General features: G+C 40.1%; 1 protein-coding gene across 4 annotated transcripts in view; it reads left to right on the top strand.

Annotated features, from left to right (window-relative positions):
* The window catches only part of CEP112 (centrosomal protein 112), a 359,203-nt gene that overhangs the window by 56,606 nt on the left and 287,914 nt on the right, over positions 1–14,683 (top strand). For all 4 annotated transcript variants that reach the window (XR_012641956.1, XM_074972205.1, XM_074972202.1 and 1 more), the window contains exon 9: positions 10,868–10,954. Coding sequence is in view for 3 of the 4 variants with exons in the window: in XM_074972205.1 (XP_074828306.1) it covers positions 10,868–10,954 (87 nt within the window). In the remaining variant the exon portion in view is untranslated. The remainder of the gene's footprint in view (positions 1–10,867; positions 10,955–14,683) is intronic.

The raw sequence follows: 14,683 nt of genomic DNA, 5'->3' as shown, positions 1-14,683 counted from the left end.
AAATTATTTGCAGAGTAGTTTGGTGTGGCAATGTAAGCTTTACTGTAGTCATTCATTCCACTGCTGGTGCAGCTTAGACATACTCCTTTTCTTTTTGCCGTTACAGACTAACACGGCTGCTACTCTGAAACCTTAGACATACTGTAGTTTTTAACCTCACAGGAATTTTAAGATATTATATGTAAAATCATCTACATTGAAGCAGCTCCCCTCTTTAAATCTTGAGATTGTCTCCTGTTATCCTTCAGACAGCTTTATCCTAAATAGTTTAGGCAAAGGACACAGGCTGTGGACCTTCTTACAGGTCTTGCAGAGAGTAGCTTTTTTTTGCTTAAGGCCTAAAGATCAGTCAGCTCTCATGTACAAAGCACCCTTAGAGTGCCATGCTGGAGTTGCAAAGAAGTCAGCTCCACTGCACTTTAAGCTACTGTCTGTGCTGTGGTCATGGTTGAGATTTTGTTCTTGACATACACGAGTCTCACTTTCACTGCAGTTCTTTGTGTTGCAGGAATTTTTTCTGTTAATATGTCTTGCCTCTTTTAGGCTTCAGGATGTTTCAGGTCTTGTATTTCTATTGGAAAGAATACAGTCAGAGTGATAAATAAACTTATGCCAAAAAAGGAGGTATTTTGTTAGAAGGGGAAAAAGTGTATGCCACACCAAAATAATCCCCTATCCCCCTTTTTCCCCCATAAAGACCATTAATGTGTATTTTCTGCTTGAAATCCCTTTAGGATTAAGTGGCAGTACTGCGCTACAAAATCCTTTACTTACCAGTGAAAAAGCATGGTCTTAGCTCTTGCTTTATATAAAAAACATTTTATCTATCTATATCCTTCCTTGCAAGTCATTATTCATGTATGTATTATCTCACAGACACACATACTGGGTTATAAGAAAGGATATGTGATTAATTTGAAAATGAGGAACTTTATTCTGCTATTCTCGTGTATTTTATGAGTGCATAGTGGTGGAAGTGGAGCGGATAACTATATTTTGTAATGTCAACAGTTCAGTACTAAGAATTTAAGAGAAATTCATGCATCAATAAACTGTACTCTAATTGTATAAATTACAGATAAATAAACCAGTATAAAAAAAGGTTTTATCAGTTTCCTTTTTCTGCCAGTGGCTTTCTGTGTGACTTTTGGCAGGTCAGTCATTCTGTCCTGCCTCAGTTTATTTTTGGGAATAAAATGAGGACAATTATCCTTACTCATCTTCGTTGTTTAAAAATAAGGGAGTGGGGTACAAACTTATTTTATAAATATAAAATTAAACAAAACAATAATAAAACCTTGAAAATGTGAAAGTGTTTCCGAATGGGCAGACAGTAGTTTAATAAATATATAATACACCTAATAATACTTGATAATTTGGTGCAAAAAAAGTTTGACCTTTTGTTGCTAGCATCAGTTCATGTTTAAACCAATTTTGCCATATATGTTTGTTACACACAGTCATAATAGCTAAGGAGAGTAGGTAATGAATTGCCGCAGAAAATGTATTATAATTGAATTTCCCCATAGGATACTACAACCTCTGGACAGTCTTCCCTACAGGCCCTGTAGGAAATAGATTCTTGTTTACTTCCTTCACTGTACTGTGTCTTCTATGACATACATGCACAAGTTTAAAGTTCTTAGGATGAAATCATGTCCCCACTGAAATCAACAGGAGTTTTGCTGTTGACTTCAGTGGCGCTAGGATTTCAGCCCTAGTTTTCTTAATATATGGTAATTGTTCCTTTCTTTCCATTTCATGAACACAAAAAGATGAGGTGGGCAGCAGCATAGATTTTGAGATTGGTGGGGCATCAGTCTGCCACAAGAAGCGAAAAGTGGAATGTAATAACTACTGTACGTGATGTTAAACTGTTTGGAGGCATAATTTTAGAAGTGTGAAAATAGTATCTAATACTAAATAATGGAGACTTCCAATCGTCTATAACTTAAAAAGATAAAATCTGTTGTTCAAGAGAACCAAGTGCAGTGCAGTACTTCTACAATGATTCAGCACTTGAGTTATCCAGATGAAACACTGTATGTGCACAGAATTATTGTTTATTATTACTTAGCCCCATGTATTAAGAGTTGAGTAAATGGCATTCAGTAGGAAGTTTACTAATTACATGGTAAAGAATTAAGTTTTGTTATGTTTCATTTTATATGATTATTAATCATTGTGGATTAATAATTCCTTTTTTGTCTTGGTGTTATGCAGGTGTTGAAAATTTTGTCTTGAGAAAAAAATAAGTTGTCCTACTTTATTTGTTCAACTTTGAAGTTAGAATTTACAGTTCACCCCTCACCCCACCCATCCCCACACACACACTCACTGAAAAAAATCTGGCAAGTGAACATAGAGGTTTTGGCAAATATCCCAAAAACACTGATGTACATTAAACCTTCAAGATGCCACCTCTGGCCTGAAGGTGATTAGTCCAGTGACGACAAGCAAACAGTGATCAATAGGAGTTCAAAGTATCTCTGAGCCCCAGGCACAAAATAACATGGCTGATCTGCATAGTGATATGTTTATATATCGGATAATTAAACAGATATAACAGATTGTACTCCTTCTGCAAATTCATGTGAAAAAAAATAGTGGCAGAATAAATGCTGGGATTGTGACATGAAAAATTTGGGAAGTACCTAGATAACTGATATTTATGGCAGTAATAGGATGGCCACTAAGAGGTTTACATTATGAACTGCATTACTTCAGATTTCTGAAACTGCCTTTCTGAAAATGGAGAGACAAGGTGGGTGAGGTAACATCTTTTATTGGACCAGCTTCTGTTGGTAAGAGACACCAGCTTTCAAGCTTACACAGAACTCCTACATTTCTGAAAATGCTTTACGGTGGTGTGACAACATAATTGTTTGCTGTTGATGAGTTTTTGAAAATAGGAAGAAAGGAAAGTCTGCCTAGGCACTTAAAAGCTGTTCTGTTGGTATCACCCTCCATGGCTTTAAATAACAGGGGCAGCACAGATGTTTGACATCAGTAATGTTTACATGGCCTTAGGGTTTAATTGCTTCATAGTCTCTGTGAGGAGAATAAACAATGACAGAAACCCAAAGGAATGATACTCAGGCTATGGCAATGGATAAATTTCACACTTCATTGCAAACTTTTCAGCTATGGATAAATATCTATTCAAAAATTAAGTTATTTTTCTATCTCAGGGATAGTGCATCATGTACTTTCTGTTCTAAGCTATCTCTTAATTAGGAATAAGGAGATGAATTCATATGTAAGCTGTTAGTGTACATGGACATCAGTACATAAACCAACAATTGCTTTTCTGATGAAGATGAATGCACTGAGGTCTAAATTATTTTCATCTGCTTTCTTTCTGAAACACATGAAAGGGTTACCATGACATTGTTTGTATAATATTTTGTGTTTGCAATATATATTAGACCTATAAAGTATAACACAATTTAAGACACAGAAACTGCTGGTAGATGAGAGGAGCTGGCACGGAAATACAGTCAGCTATCACCAGGAAGTTAAGTTCAATTTAGTGATAGGAGATGAACATGCTAGTAAGTAAACGTTGCAGTTAACTTGACTCATTTAAGCACATTTTAAATTTCAGAGATATTCCTTTCTTTAAGTAGATAAGAGTATTTGAAATTTAGGGGAAAAGCCTCTTCCCTTGCTCCCACCTGCCTCATGCATGCTTAGCCCAGGGACCCAAGACCCTGGGATGCAAGCTGCAGGGAAGGCTCTGGTCCTGGCCCTGCATAGCAGAGACTCATGGCCAGGACCGCAAAGAGGAGGATGAGCCCTGTCCACAAGGTGACTCTGAACAGTTCCTTACCATGGATGCACCTTGGAGACTAACAAATTTATTTGAGCATAAGCTTTCGTGAGCTACAGCTCACTTCATCGGATGCATCCAATGAAGTGAGCTGTAGCTCACGAAAGCTTATGCTCAAATAAATTTGTTAGTCTCCAAGGTGCCACAAGTACTCCTTTTCTTTTTGCGGATACAGACTAACACGGCTGCTACTCTGAAACTTACCATGGATGGTTCCACATTCCTGGCTGGTGAGTGAAACAGCAGGGCTGTGACAGCAGAGCTGCAGAGGGCTTCCTGCGTGGTTGTGGGGCTGGTGACAACCAACCTCTGCAAGTGCAAGGTGTGGGGAGGTCTGAGCACAGACCCTGCTGCTGAGCAGCTTGTGCTCATGGACCGAGTCATTCAGCAGTGGGTTGGTCTCCCTGTACCCAGGGACTCATCCTACTCTCTGTAGTCCTGGCCAGGGGTGTCTGCTCTGCCTCCCCGGGGTCTCAGCCTTCCCTGCAGTTTGCGCCTGCTGGAATCAGGTGTTACTGGCCCTGTGGCAACACAGGGAGCCCTCTGCAGCTCTGCTGTCATTTTCCCTCTCCCTCATTGCTATGACTGCAGGGCTAGTGACACCTAATCCCTCAGGTGCAAGGTGTGGGGAAGGCTGCATGACACCTGTTACCAATTGATTTTTTTTCTGGTTGATTTCAATGTTGTGGCAAAATAGAGGTTTGCTAACAAATATAAATTGAATCCTGCCAAACCTATCTATATGACTGCCCTGTACACCATTATGCCAATCTTTGTGTCATCCTTAAATTTTATATTTACCAAATCGTTGATAAAAGTGTGTTGGGGTAAAAGTTCATCCCTGCTCTAAGGCTTGCCCCAGGCATATACACAATTTAAAATCCTATTCAAGCCCTTAGAATAGGACATACGTAGGACTTAAGTGGTGTATAGTCTTTGTACTGGCCCACTGAGCAGCTCTATGTAAGTGAAAAGCTGTCAGTAATTCTAAAATTTTAATATTTTTACTGAAATTTTAGTTTTATCACATTAAACAGTTGAGTTAATGGTTTCAAAATGGCTGTGGAAGATAATACAGCTGTACTTATGCCTCATGAACATAGAACTGAATATCAAACTCATAATCTTAAATATTATTACCACAATTTTTCCAAGTCAATATGAATGCAGGATTAGTCTCACTTCAAAGATAAACTTAAAAAAAAAACCCCACCCTTCCCTGACAAAATAAAATCTTGATACCCCTAATTATTAAAATATATTGCACCTTAAAAACTTGGTAATTGAATATTTGAAACATAGGTTCCCTATTTTACTTATGTGTCTGATGTGGAATTCCCCAGTATCGGGTGACGACATCACACATGTTGTCAGCAGAGCAGGCAAGTCAGAAAAACACTGGAATTTTAAAAAGCACCTAATGAAGTCAGGCAGCCTTCTGCCAATGGGAGTTGGGCATCTAACTTTTGAAAATTCCACCTTCTCTGCACTGTTTGGCTAATGTTGTAAATGAAATGGAGAATGCTGAGTATTTGGGACTTGTCAGGTAAGAATAGTTTAACCATTTTGTCTAAAATGGAAAAGGATTTGGAAATTTTAGTCTACCTAAGGTAATTTAAGTGTTTCTGTAAAAAGAAAAGGAGTACTTGTGGCACCTTAGAGATGAACACATTTATTAGAGCATAAGCTTTCGTGAGCTACAGCTCACTTCATCGGATGCATACAGTGGAAAATATAGTGGGGAGATTTTATATACACAGAGAACATGAAACAATGGGTGTTACCATACAGACTGTAACAAGAGTGATCAGGAAAGGTGAGCTGTTACCAGCAAGGGGGGGGGGGGACTTTTTGTAGTGATAATAAAGGTGGGCCATTTCCAGCACTTTACAAGAACAGTAGGAGGGGAAATAAAGAAGGGGAAGTAGTTTTACTTTGTGTAATGACCCATCCACTCCCAGTCTTTATTCAAGCCTAAGTTAATTGTATCCAGTTTGCAAATTAATTCCAGTTTAGCAGTCTCTCGTTGGAGTCTGTTTTTGTTGAAGAATTGCCACTTTTAGGTCTGTAATCGAGTGACCAAAGAGATTGAAGTGTTCTCCGACTGGTTTTTGAATGTTATAATTCTTGACGTCTGATTTGTGTCCATTTATTCTTTTATGTAGAGACTCTCCAGTTTGGCCACTGTACATGGGAGAGGGGCATTGCTGGCACATGATGGCATATATCACATTTGTAGATATGCAGGTGAACGTGTGGCTGATGTGATTAGGCCCTATGATGGTGTCCCCTGAATAGATATGTGGACACAGTTGGCAATGGGCTTATTTGCAAAGATAGGTTCCTGGGTTAGTGGTTCTGTTGTGTGGTGTGCGGTTGCTGGTGAGTATTTGCTTCCGGTTGGGGGGCTGTCTGTAAGCAAGGACTGGCCTGTCTCCGAAGATCTGTGAGAGTGATGGGTCGTCCTTCAGGATAGGTTGTAGATCCTTGATGATGAGTTGGAGAGGTTTTAGTTGGGGGCTGAAGGTGACGGCTAGTGACGTTCTGTTATTTTCTTTGTTGGGCCTGTCCTGTAGTAGGTGACTTCTGGGTACTCTTCTGGCTCTGTCAGTCTGTTTCTTCACTTCACCAGGTGGGTATTGTAGTTGTAAGAATGCTTGATAGAGATCGTGTAGGTGTTTGTCTCTGTCTGAGGGGTTGGAGCATTTGCGGTTGTGTTGTAGAGCTTTGCTGTAGACAATGGATCATGTGGTGTGGTCTGGATGAAAGCAGGAGGCATGTAGGTAAGTATAGCGGTCAGTAGGTTTCCAGTATAGGATGGTGTTTGTGTGACCATCGCTTATTAGCACCGTAGTGTCCAGGAAGTGGATCTCTTGTGTGGTCTGGTCCAGGCTGAGGTTGATGGTTGGATGGAAATTGTTGAAATCATGGTGGAATTTCTCAAGGGCTTCTTTTCCATGGGTCCAGATGAAGAAGATGTCATCAGTGTAGTGCAAGTAGAGTAGAGGCATTAGGGGACGAGAGCTGAGGAAGCGTTGTTCTAAGTCAGCCATAAAAATGTTGTCATATTGTGGGGCCATGCGGGTACCCATAGCAGTGCAGCTGATTTGAAGGTATACATTGTCCCCAAATATGAAATAGTTATGGGTGAGGACAAAGTCACAAAGTTCAGCCACCAGGTTTGCTGTGACATTATCGGGGATACTGTTCCTGACGGCTTGTAGTCCATCTTTGTGTGGAATGTTGGTGTAGAGGGCTTCTACATCCATAGTGGCCAGGATAGTGTTATCAGGAAGATCACCGATGGATTGTAGTTTCCTCAGAAAGTCAGTGGTGTCTTGAAGATAGCTGGGAGTGTTGGTAGCGTAGGGCCTGAGGAGGGAGCTTACATAGCCAGACAATCCTGCTGTCAGGGTGCCAATGCCTGAGATGATGGGGCGTCCATGATTTCTAGGTTTATGGATCTTGGGTAGCAGATAGAATACCCCAGGTTGGGGTTCTAGGGGTGTGTCTGTGCGGATTTGTTCTTGTGCTTTTTCAGGGAGTTTCTTGAGCAGTTGGTGTAGTTTCTTTTGGTAACCCTCAGTGGGATCAGAGGGTAATGGCTTGTAGAAAGTGGTGTTGGAGAGCTGCCTAGCAGCCTCTTGTTCATATTCCGACCTATTCATGATGACGACAGCACCTCCTTTGTCAGCCTTTTTGATTATGATGTCAGAGTTGTTTGAGGCTGTGGATGGCCTTGTGTTCTGCACGGCTGAGGTTATGGGGCAAGTGATGTTGCTTTTCCACAATTTCAGCCCATGCATGTCGGCGGAACCACTCTGTGTAGAAGTCCAGTCTGTTGTTTCCACCTTCAGGAGAAGTCCACCCAGAATCCTTCTTTTTGTAGGGTTGGTAGGAAGGTCTCTGTGGGTTAGTGTGTTGTTCAGAGGTGTGTTGGAAATATTCTTTGAGTCGGAGATGTTGAAAATAGGATTCTAGGTCACCACAGAACTGTATCATGTTCGTGGGGGTGAAGGGGCAGAAGGAGAGGCCCTGAGATAGGACACATTCTTCTGCTGAGCTAAGGGTATAGTTCAATAGATTAACAATATTGCTGGGTGGGTTAAGGGAACAACTGTTGTGGCCCCTTGTGGCAGTAATAGTTTAGGTAGTTTAGTGTCCTTTTTCTTTTGTAGAGAAGCAAAGTGTGTGTTGTAAATGACTTGTCTAGTTTTTGTAAAGTTCAGCCATGAGGAAGTTTGTGTGGAAGGTTGGTTTTTTATGAGAGTATCCAATTTTGAGAGCTCATTCTTAATCTTTCCCTGTTTGCTTTAGAGGATGTTGATCAGGTGGTTCCACATTTTCTTTGATAGTGTGTGGCACAAGCTGTCAGCATAGTGTTTCTGTCCTTGAGTAATGAGCCTTCTCTCTCTTATTTTGAGCAAGCATTTTCAGAGTTTTTCATACCATCTATCTGAATACATTCATTCACTAGTCCTCTCCAGATGAAGTTTAGAATCCTTTTCTGCAAAGAAGTGCCAGGTCCTGTTATACTTGAAAGGAAACTCCGCTGGAATTCATACATTGAGCTACAATGCACTCTTGCTAATTGGGGAAAACTGGCTGCCAGTGAGAGGGCATGTTTAACATACATGTGGTACAAGTGCATATTATGAAATGTCTAAGCATTTGATTATCTTGAGAATACAAGAGTCTGTGATACTTGGAAAATGAGGGGAATAGATTTCCTTTCCTTTGGATTAGACATCAATCCACCCATCTGTGTCAAAAAGAGTTGGATCTGCCGGCAAAAGACTTGGAGATGTTTTCTGGCATAGTAGCTTATATAGGACTGCAGACCTATTTTGGGCTTTGGGTTAGATGTCCTGCTTAGGCATAGTACAGTTAGATGTATTGGTACTTAAATGTGGAGAGTCCTTGATGGAAGGGCTTACTGCCCTTGCCTCTCCTACTTTCAACTGTTGACAGGATCTGTTGCCCATAGGGTTTTCTTGTTAAGTTCAGTGCAGTAAAGTTGTGATCTTTTGGCATGTGGATGTTTTCTATATACATTTAAAAATATCTATATTGATATAGCTATGTGTGATAATGAACTGATCGCAATGTGTTTGTATTAAACATGTATCTTTGTATACGTAAAATAAATTAGATCAATTCTTGAAATACTGTGTTTATATAAACCAAAGAAAATACAGAAAAATAAATTTAATGAATAATGAATTTGATTCTTTGTCACGGGGTGCTCCACTCACTGCCAGTATGGTGCCTCCTCCTGATCACTCTGGGATTAGCTCTTGAGGCCAGTGCCCCATCTGCAGTTTGCACGCCATCACTCTGGTCTGCAGCTCCTCTCGCTCCAGGACCTGCAGCATCTTCTTTGTCACTTAGCCCTTTGGCTTGGTCACTCAGTGTTCCCATTCTGGGGTCTGTCCATCCACAGTCCTAGGCAGTCTTCCCATTCACTGCCCCAGTGCCACTCCCTCAGTGGCTGGTAGGGAAACTCGGGCCTGCCCTCTGCTTCAGGTTCCTGTCCAGGGACCTTCAGCTCAACAGTTCTGGGCTTCCTTTCTCTGCCCTCAATGCTCCTTCCCTGGACTGCTTTCTACACTCTGGTTCCCCTTCTCTGTCTGGTTGTACCAGCTCCAAGAACCCTCTCCCCAGGGAGTGACTGCCTTTTCTCAGCAGCTGACCCAGTCTGTAGCTACCTTCCTGGCTTTATAGGTCCTGCCTGTTGCTGCGCAGATGAGCCTGTTCCTAATTAGCTGCCTCCAGCCAAAAGACTCCCTGTTTAAAGCCTAATTAGCTGATTGGGCACACCTGGCCCAATTCTGCTCTTGAAGGCTCATGTGGGATCTCAATCATATTCTTGTATATAATACAGTTTATCCATCATGTCTTAGTGAAACACAAGAGGCCAAATCTGTGGGTCCAGCCAAGCTGTGCAGGAGCTGAGGGTGGAGGGAAGGTGGCTGGGATCCTGTATTCAGCTGTCTGAGGAGAGTGGTGGCAATTCACCATCTCTTAGAACAGCTTAAATGTTAGTCTAAGGCGTGCTAGTGGGAACAGTCCAGTAGAGAACGTTCTGCTGGCCAGCCATTGTTACCCATACCCCATCCTGATGTGTCACTTCTGAACAAAGGAGGTTGTAGGGTTGATTATGCTGGGGGAAGCTTTCTGGCTGCATCACTCCCTGAGCAGCAGAAGTAACTAGTTTTAAGTGGGAGAGCTACAGTATGGTCCAAAGTATCATTGGTCATTTTAGAAAGTTTTTTGGTAAAGAGCTATGATATATGGAGATACATTTTTATTACGGCCTTTGAGAAGCATTGTCAGAATTGTATGAGAGATTTAAATTATCATGTTGTCGTCTTACATGAACAACTTGGCCTGTTTACAATGAACAGCAATATCACTGGTACGTTACATGCAAGCTTTTAAATAAACTATAATAAACAAATAAAAAGGCAAAAACAAGATATTTCCAGCTTGCTGATTTTCCAGCAATAATCTTAATGATTTTGTAAGTAAAAGAATCTTTAAAAAAGGAAGTGTGTACAGAATATAAAATCTGTGAATAATAGAAATCTACAAAAATAAACATGAGTGACAGCTGAAGGAAATCCGTTGTATAAATTGGAGCAACACCTGCCTAATAAATACGAGCTTTTAGCATGATTTATGTGTATTATCACAAATATTAAAACTTTCTTTTCACACTGTTTTGTTTAAAAATATAATTTTAGCTTTTTGGACAGTGATTGTCGTTTCTTTCACCAGCTAAAATCTTCTACAATTTTTTTAAACAGTGGGTGCAGATTGAAACTGTTAATGTTTGTATGAAATAAATGGTATGAAAACACTTCAAAAACTGTACCTGAATTTTTTTGTATCGTTTATCGAGTAGCAAACCCTCTGCCCCCCAAGCTAAAGACTAGTTTTCTAATTATGGAAAGTAAATAATCACTGAAGGGCCTTAATATAATTTTATTCTGAAAGTCAATTAATAACTATGAGAAACTTTTTCCTTTAAAGCTGGAGATGAAAACAAAAATAATGGAAGCTAAATTTCATGAAGAAAAGCTTAAATTACAGCAGAAGCATGATGCTGATGTTCAGAAGGTAAGAAATGTTTGGATGTTACTTCTGAGGGATGTACAGTTCATGAATCTGTATACTATCGAATATGCTCCTAATAAATAATTCAGAGCTGAATTTAATTTCTTTAGCTTTTTCAGAATATTCATTTTGCTTTAAAATAAGATTTTGTTGTTTGTTGCAGTTTGCAAAAATTGATTTGAAAGGGAGATCTCCAATACTGGCATGAACTTGGAAAAAGAAAATGTCTCTGTGAAAAGTTATTGTATGTGCTATGTGATGATATTGCAGATACAGGGGTTTGAACAACATTTTTTTGCTTCACAGCCCAGCAACTTTTGTGGCTTCATCTGATAGTGAAGCTGGAAACCCTGTGATTTTATCATTAACCAAGACCACCTTCGGATTATTGTTCTGGAAGCTCCAGCTTTAACTCCTAGCATTGTGTTTGTAAATTTGTATCCCTTGGCTTTTATTGGTTTTAGTCTAAAGTTCAGTGCCCCTTGAACATTTTCTTTTTATTTTAATTGTTTAAATGAGTCTCCCAAATGCATTTGCTTATCCGCACGGTAACCGGACCTTGGTTTCTCTGTTTTGTTTTTGATGCTGTGCTTGAAAAAGTAGGCTGGTTTAATAAGAAGAGTGGCAAGAGTTGAACACGCTCACACTTCAGCTCACCCTTAATTCATCAAACTTTTGTTTTAACTTTTGATTCTGCACCGCAATAAACTGTCACCTAATAATGGTGACTTTGGGCTATGTAGGGTTTCTTCTGACTGTGTTGCAAAGCATCACTTTGCAAATGATTTAAAAAGACTGTCATCGCCTCTATTGTTTATCTCAGTATCGTGCTTTTTATACATAAGGTCACATCCTCTGAGGTACTCAGAGCTTCTTCCAAGGTGCTGATCGCCCTTAATTCCCAAGGAGTTAATGGGAGTTGAGAACTCAGTACCTCACAGGATGAGATTCGTGGGGCCTTATCCTAATTTAGGCTTAGCATTACTGAGTGTCTCAGTTTTGTTTTTCAAAACTGAGTCACAGGCTTGGAGGAAGTCAGTTGACACAACACTATGACACATCAAAGACTCCCATAAAGGATGTTAATATTTGGTCAGGTGCATATTTGACTCATCTGTTCTGAAAGCTTGTAAGTGTAACCGGCTAGTGAAGATGAGAGTCTAAAGGAAACAGCTTTGTAAGAAAAGGAATAGTTGAGATGCTTTCTCATCTCCTTAGTTGTTGTTTTTTTCAAACTGCTGTCAAGGTTCCATCTTTTGAAGTTGTTTTATCATGTTGGATATGTTTTAGAAGAAGTTCAATAGTGTTGCATTAATTCTTTAATCAGAAGACTATTTAATGTAGGAGAGAGTAACATTCTGTTTTGGGGTGGCAGTGTTCTGCTTCATGTGAGGTTTTTAGAATTACTATAAAATGTTTTAACGTTAACTGAAACATAAATGTTAAGTTTAACGTTCAGTTTATAATATTCATTAAAATAGTGTCTTAAACTGCATCCAGAAGCATGAGAACTTACATAACAATACATCTTTTTATTTTAATATTCAGATTAGACAGTACTGTAAATTTAGTTTGCCTGTACAATTTCAATGATAAGTATATTTTTATAAATACAGAGGTGTTTGTATTTTTATAAATACAAATACCTATATAGGATTGTCTTTTGCTGTCAACATATCAAGACAACTAAAGTTTAAATCTTTTTTTATGAGAATGTGGAAAGAAAAAAAGAGTAAAATTTTTTTTAAAAATAATCTTGATGGTTTAAGGAAAGGAAGGAAGTCCAGATGAGAGGCTTCCATATCCCTACATATCTGTTGCTTTCCTTCCGTGGCTTGTGTCCAACAGTAGTGCTCTCTTGGGATAGCCAGATTCATTCAGGGGAGGCAGGGAAGAAGGTTGAGATATCAGTGCAAGGAGTTGATGGGGGTAGAGATCAGCAAAGGTGGGACTGAGAAAGCAAATTATGCTAATGAGTCTGATAGGATCAAAGTACTTGACTGGACAGACAGAACTGGTGATTTTCTGAAGGATCAGAGTATAGAGATATAATGTTTATGTATAACCAAAGAGTGGTTATGGACAATGAAGATAGACAAAAAGTTGTCTTTGCCTTTGGATTGTAGATTCCAGTGTACATAGAACACCACAGTAAATCTCCATTAGAGCGTACAGTCTTTGGAAAGACCCACAAAACATAGTAAAGGAATTGCAAGCAAATATATAAATAGTTTCAGAGGTAAGATAATGGGGAGAGGGAGTTTTTAATGAGATATTAAGGGTACAGGCAGATGTATTGCTGGGAGTGAAAAAGAAAACAACTGAATGCTATTAAAGGTGTCAGACATGGAGAGGAAGTTGGAGTGGGTCATCAGTGTGCACACTGTATCCCCATAGAGAATGTAGTACTACCAAAAGACAGGGTAAGGCCCAAAAATGCTTCCCTTGCTTTTACTTTTGGAATAGCCAATTATATTTTTTTTGAGTGACACAGCAGGGTCACTTGGGACAATGTCTTACAGTATTTTAAAATAAAAGAGAAAAATTGTTTACCCACTGAATGCTGAAGTGTTAATTCTTTTATAAAGAAAACATTGCATCTTACTTCTTCTTCCCTGTGTTTGTGGTCTTTCCTTGGTGGGATCCCAGAGGGATTAATTGAGCATTTATCAATAAAATTTATGCTTCCATTCTTGGATTGTCTTCAACACTATTAAATTTACTGTTACATTATATTGTATTGGGGCTGAGACAAAGGGACAAAGGAACAGTCAGCATGGATTCACCAAGGGCAAGTCATGCCTGACTAATCTAATTGCCTTCTATGACGAGATAACTGGTTCTGTGGATGAAGGGAAAGCAGTGGACGTGTTGTTCCTTGACTTTAGCAAAGCTTTTGACACTGTCTCCCACAGTATTCTTGCCAGCAAGTTAAAGAAGTATGGGCTGGATGAATGGACTATAAGGTGGATAAAAAGCTGGCTAGATCGTCGGGCTCAATGGGTCGTGATCAATGGCTCCATGTCTAGTTGGCAGCCGGTATCAAGCGGAATGCCCCAAGAGTCGGTGCTGGGGCCGGTTTTGTTCAATATCTTCATAAATGATCTGGAGGATGGTGTGGATTGCACCCTCAGCAAGTTCACAGATGACACTAAACTGGGAGAAGAGGTAGATACGCTGGAGAGTAGGGATAGGATACAGAGGGCCCTAGACAAATTGGAGGATTGGGCCAAAATAAATCTGATGAGGTTCAACAAGGACAAGTGCAGAGTGCTGCACTTAGGTCGGAAGAATCCCATGCACCGCTACAGACTAGGGGCCGAATGGCTAGGCAGCAGTTCTGTAGAAAAGGACCGAGGGGTTACAGTGGATGAGAAGCTGGATATGAGTCAACAGTGTGCCGTTGTTGCCAAGAAGACCAATGGCATTTTGGGCTGTATAAGTAGGGGCATTGCCAGCAGATCGAGGGACGTGATTGTTCCCCTCTATTCGACATTGGTGAGGCCTCATCTGGAGTACTGTGTCCAGTTTTGGGCCCCACACTACAAGAAGGGTGTGGAAAAATTGGAAAGAGTCCAGCGGAGGGCAACAAAAATGATTAGGGGACTGGAACACATGAGTTAAGAGGAGAGGCTGAGGGAACTGGGGATGTTTAGTCTTCAGAAGAGAAGAATGAGGGGGGATTTGATAGCTGCTTTCAACTACCTGAAAGGGGGTTCCAAAGAGGATGGC

Source organism: Natator depressus, chromosome 14 (genome assembly GCF_965152275.1).
Source record: "Natator depressus isolate rNatDep1 chromosome 14, rNatDep2.hap1, whole genome shotgun sequence".
In the NCBI taxonomy this organism is placed as follows: domain Eukaryota; kingdom Metazoa; phylum Chordata; order Testudines; family Cheloniidae; genus Natator; species Natator depressus.
Note: the sequence above shows the minus strand (reverse complement) of the source record. Positions and strands in the feature narration are given on the sequence as shown.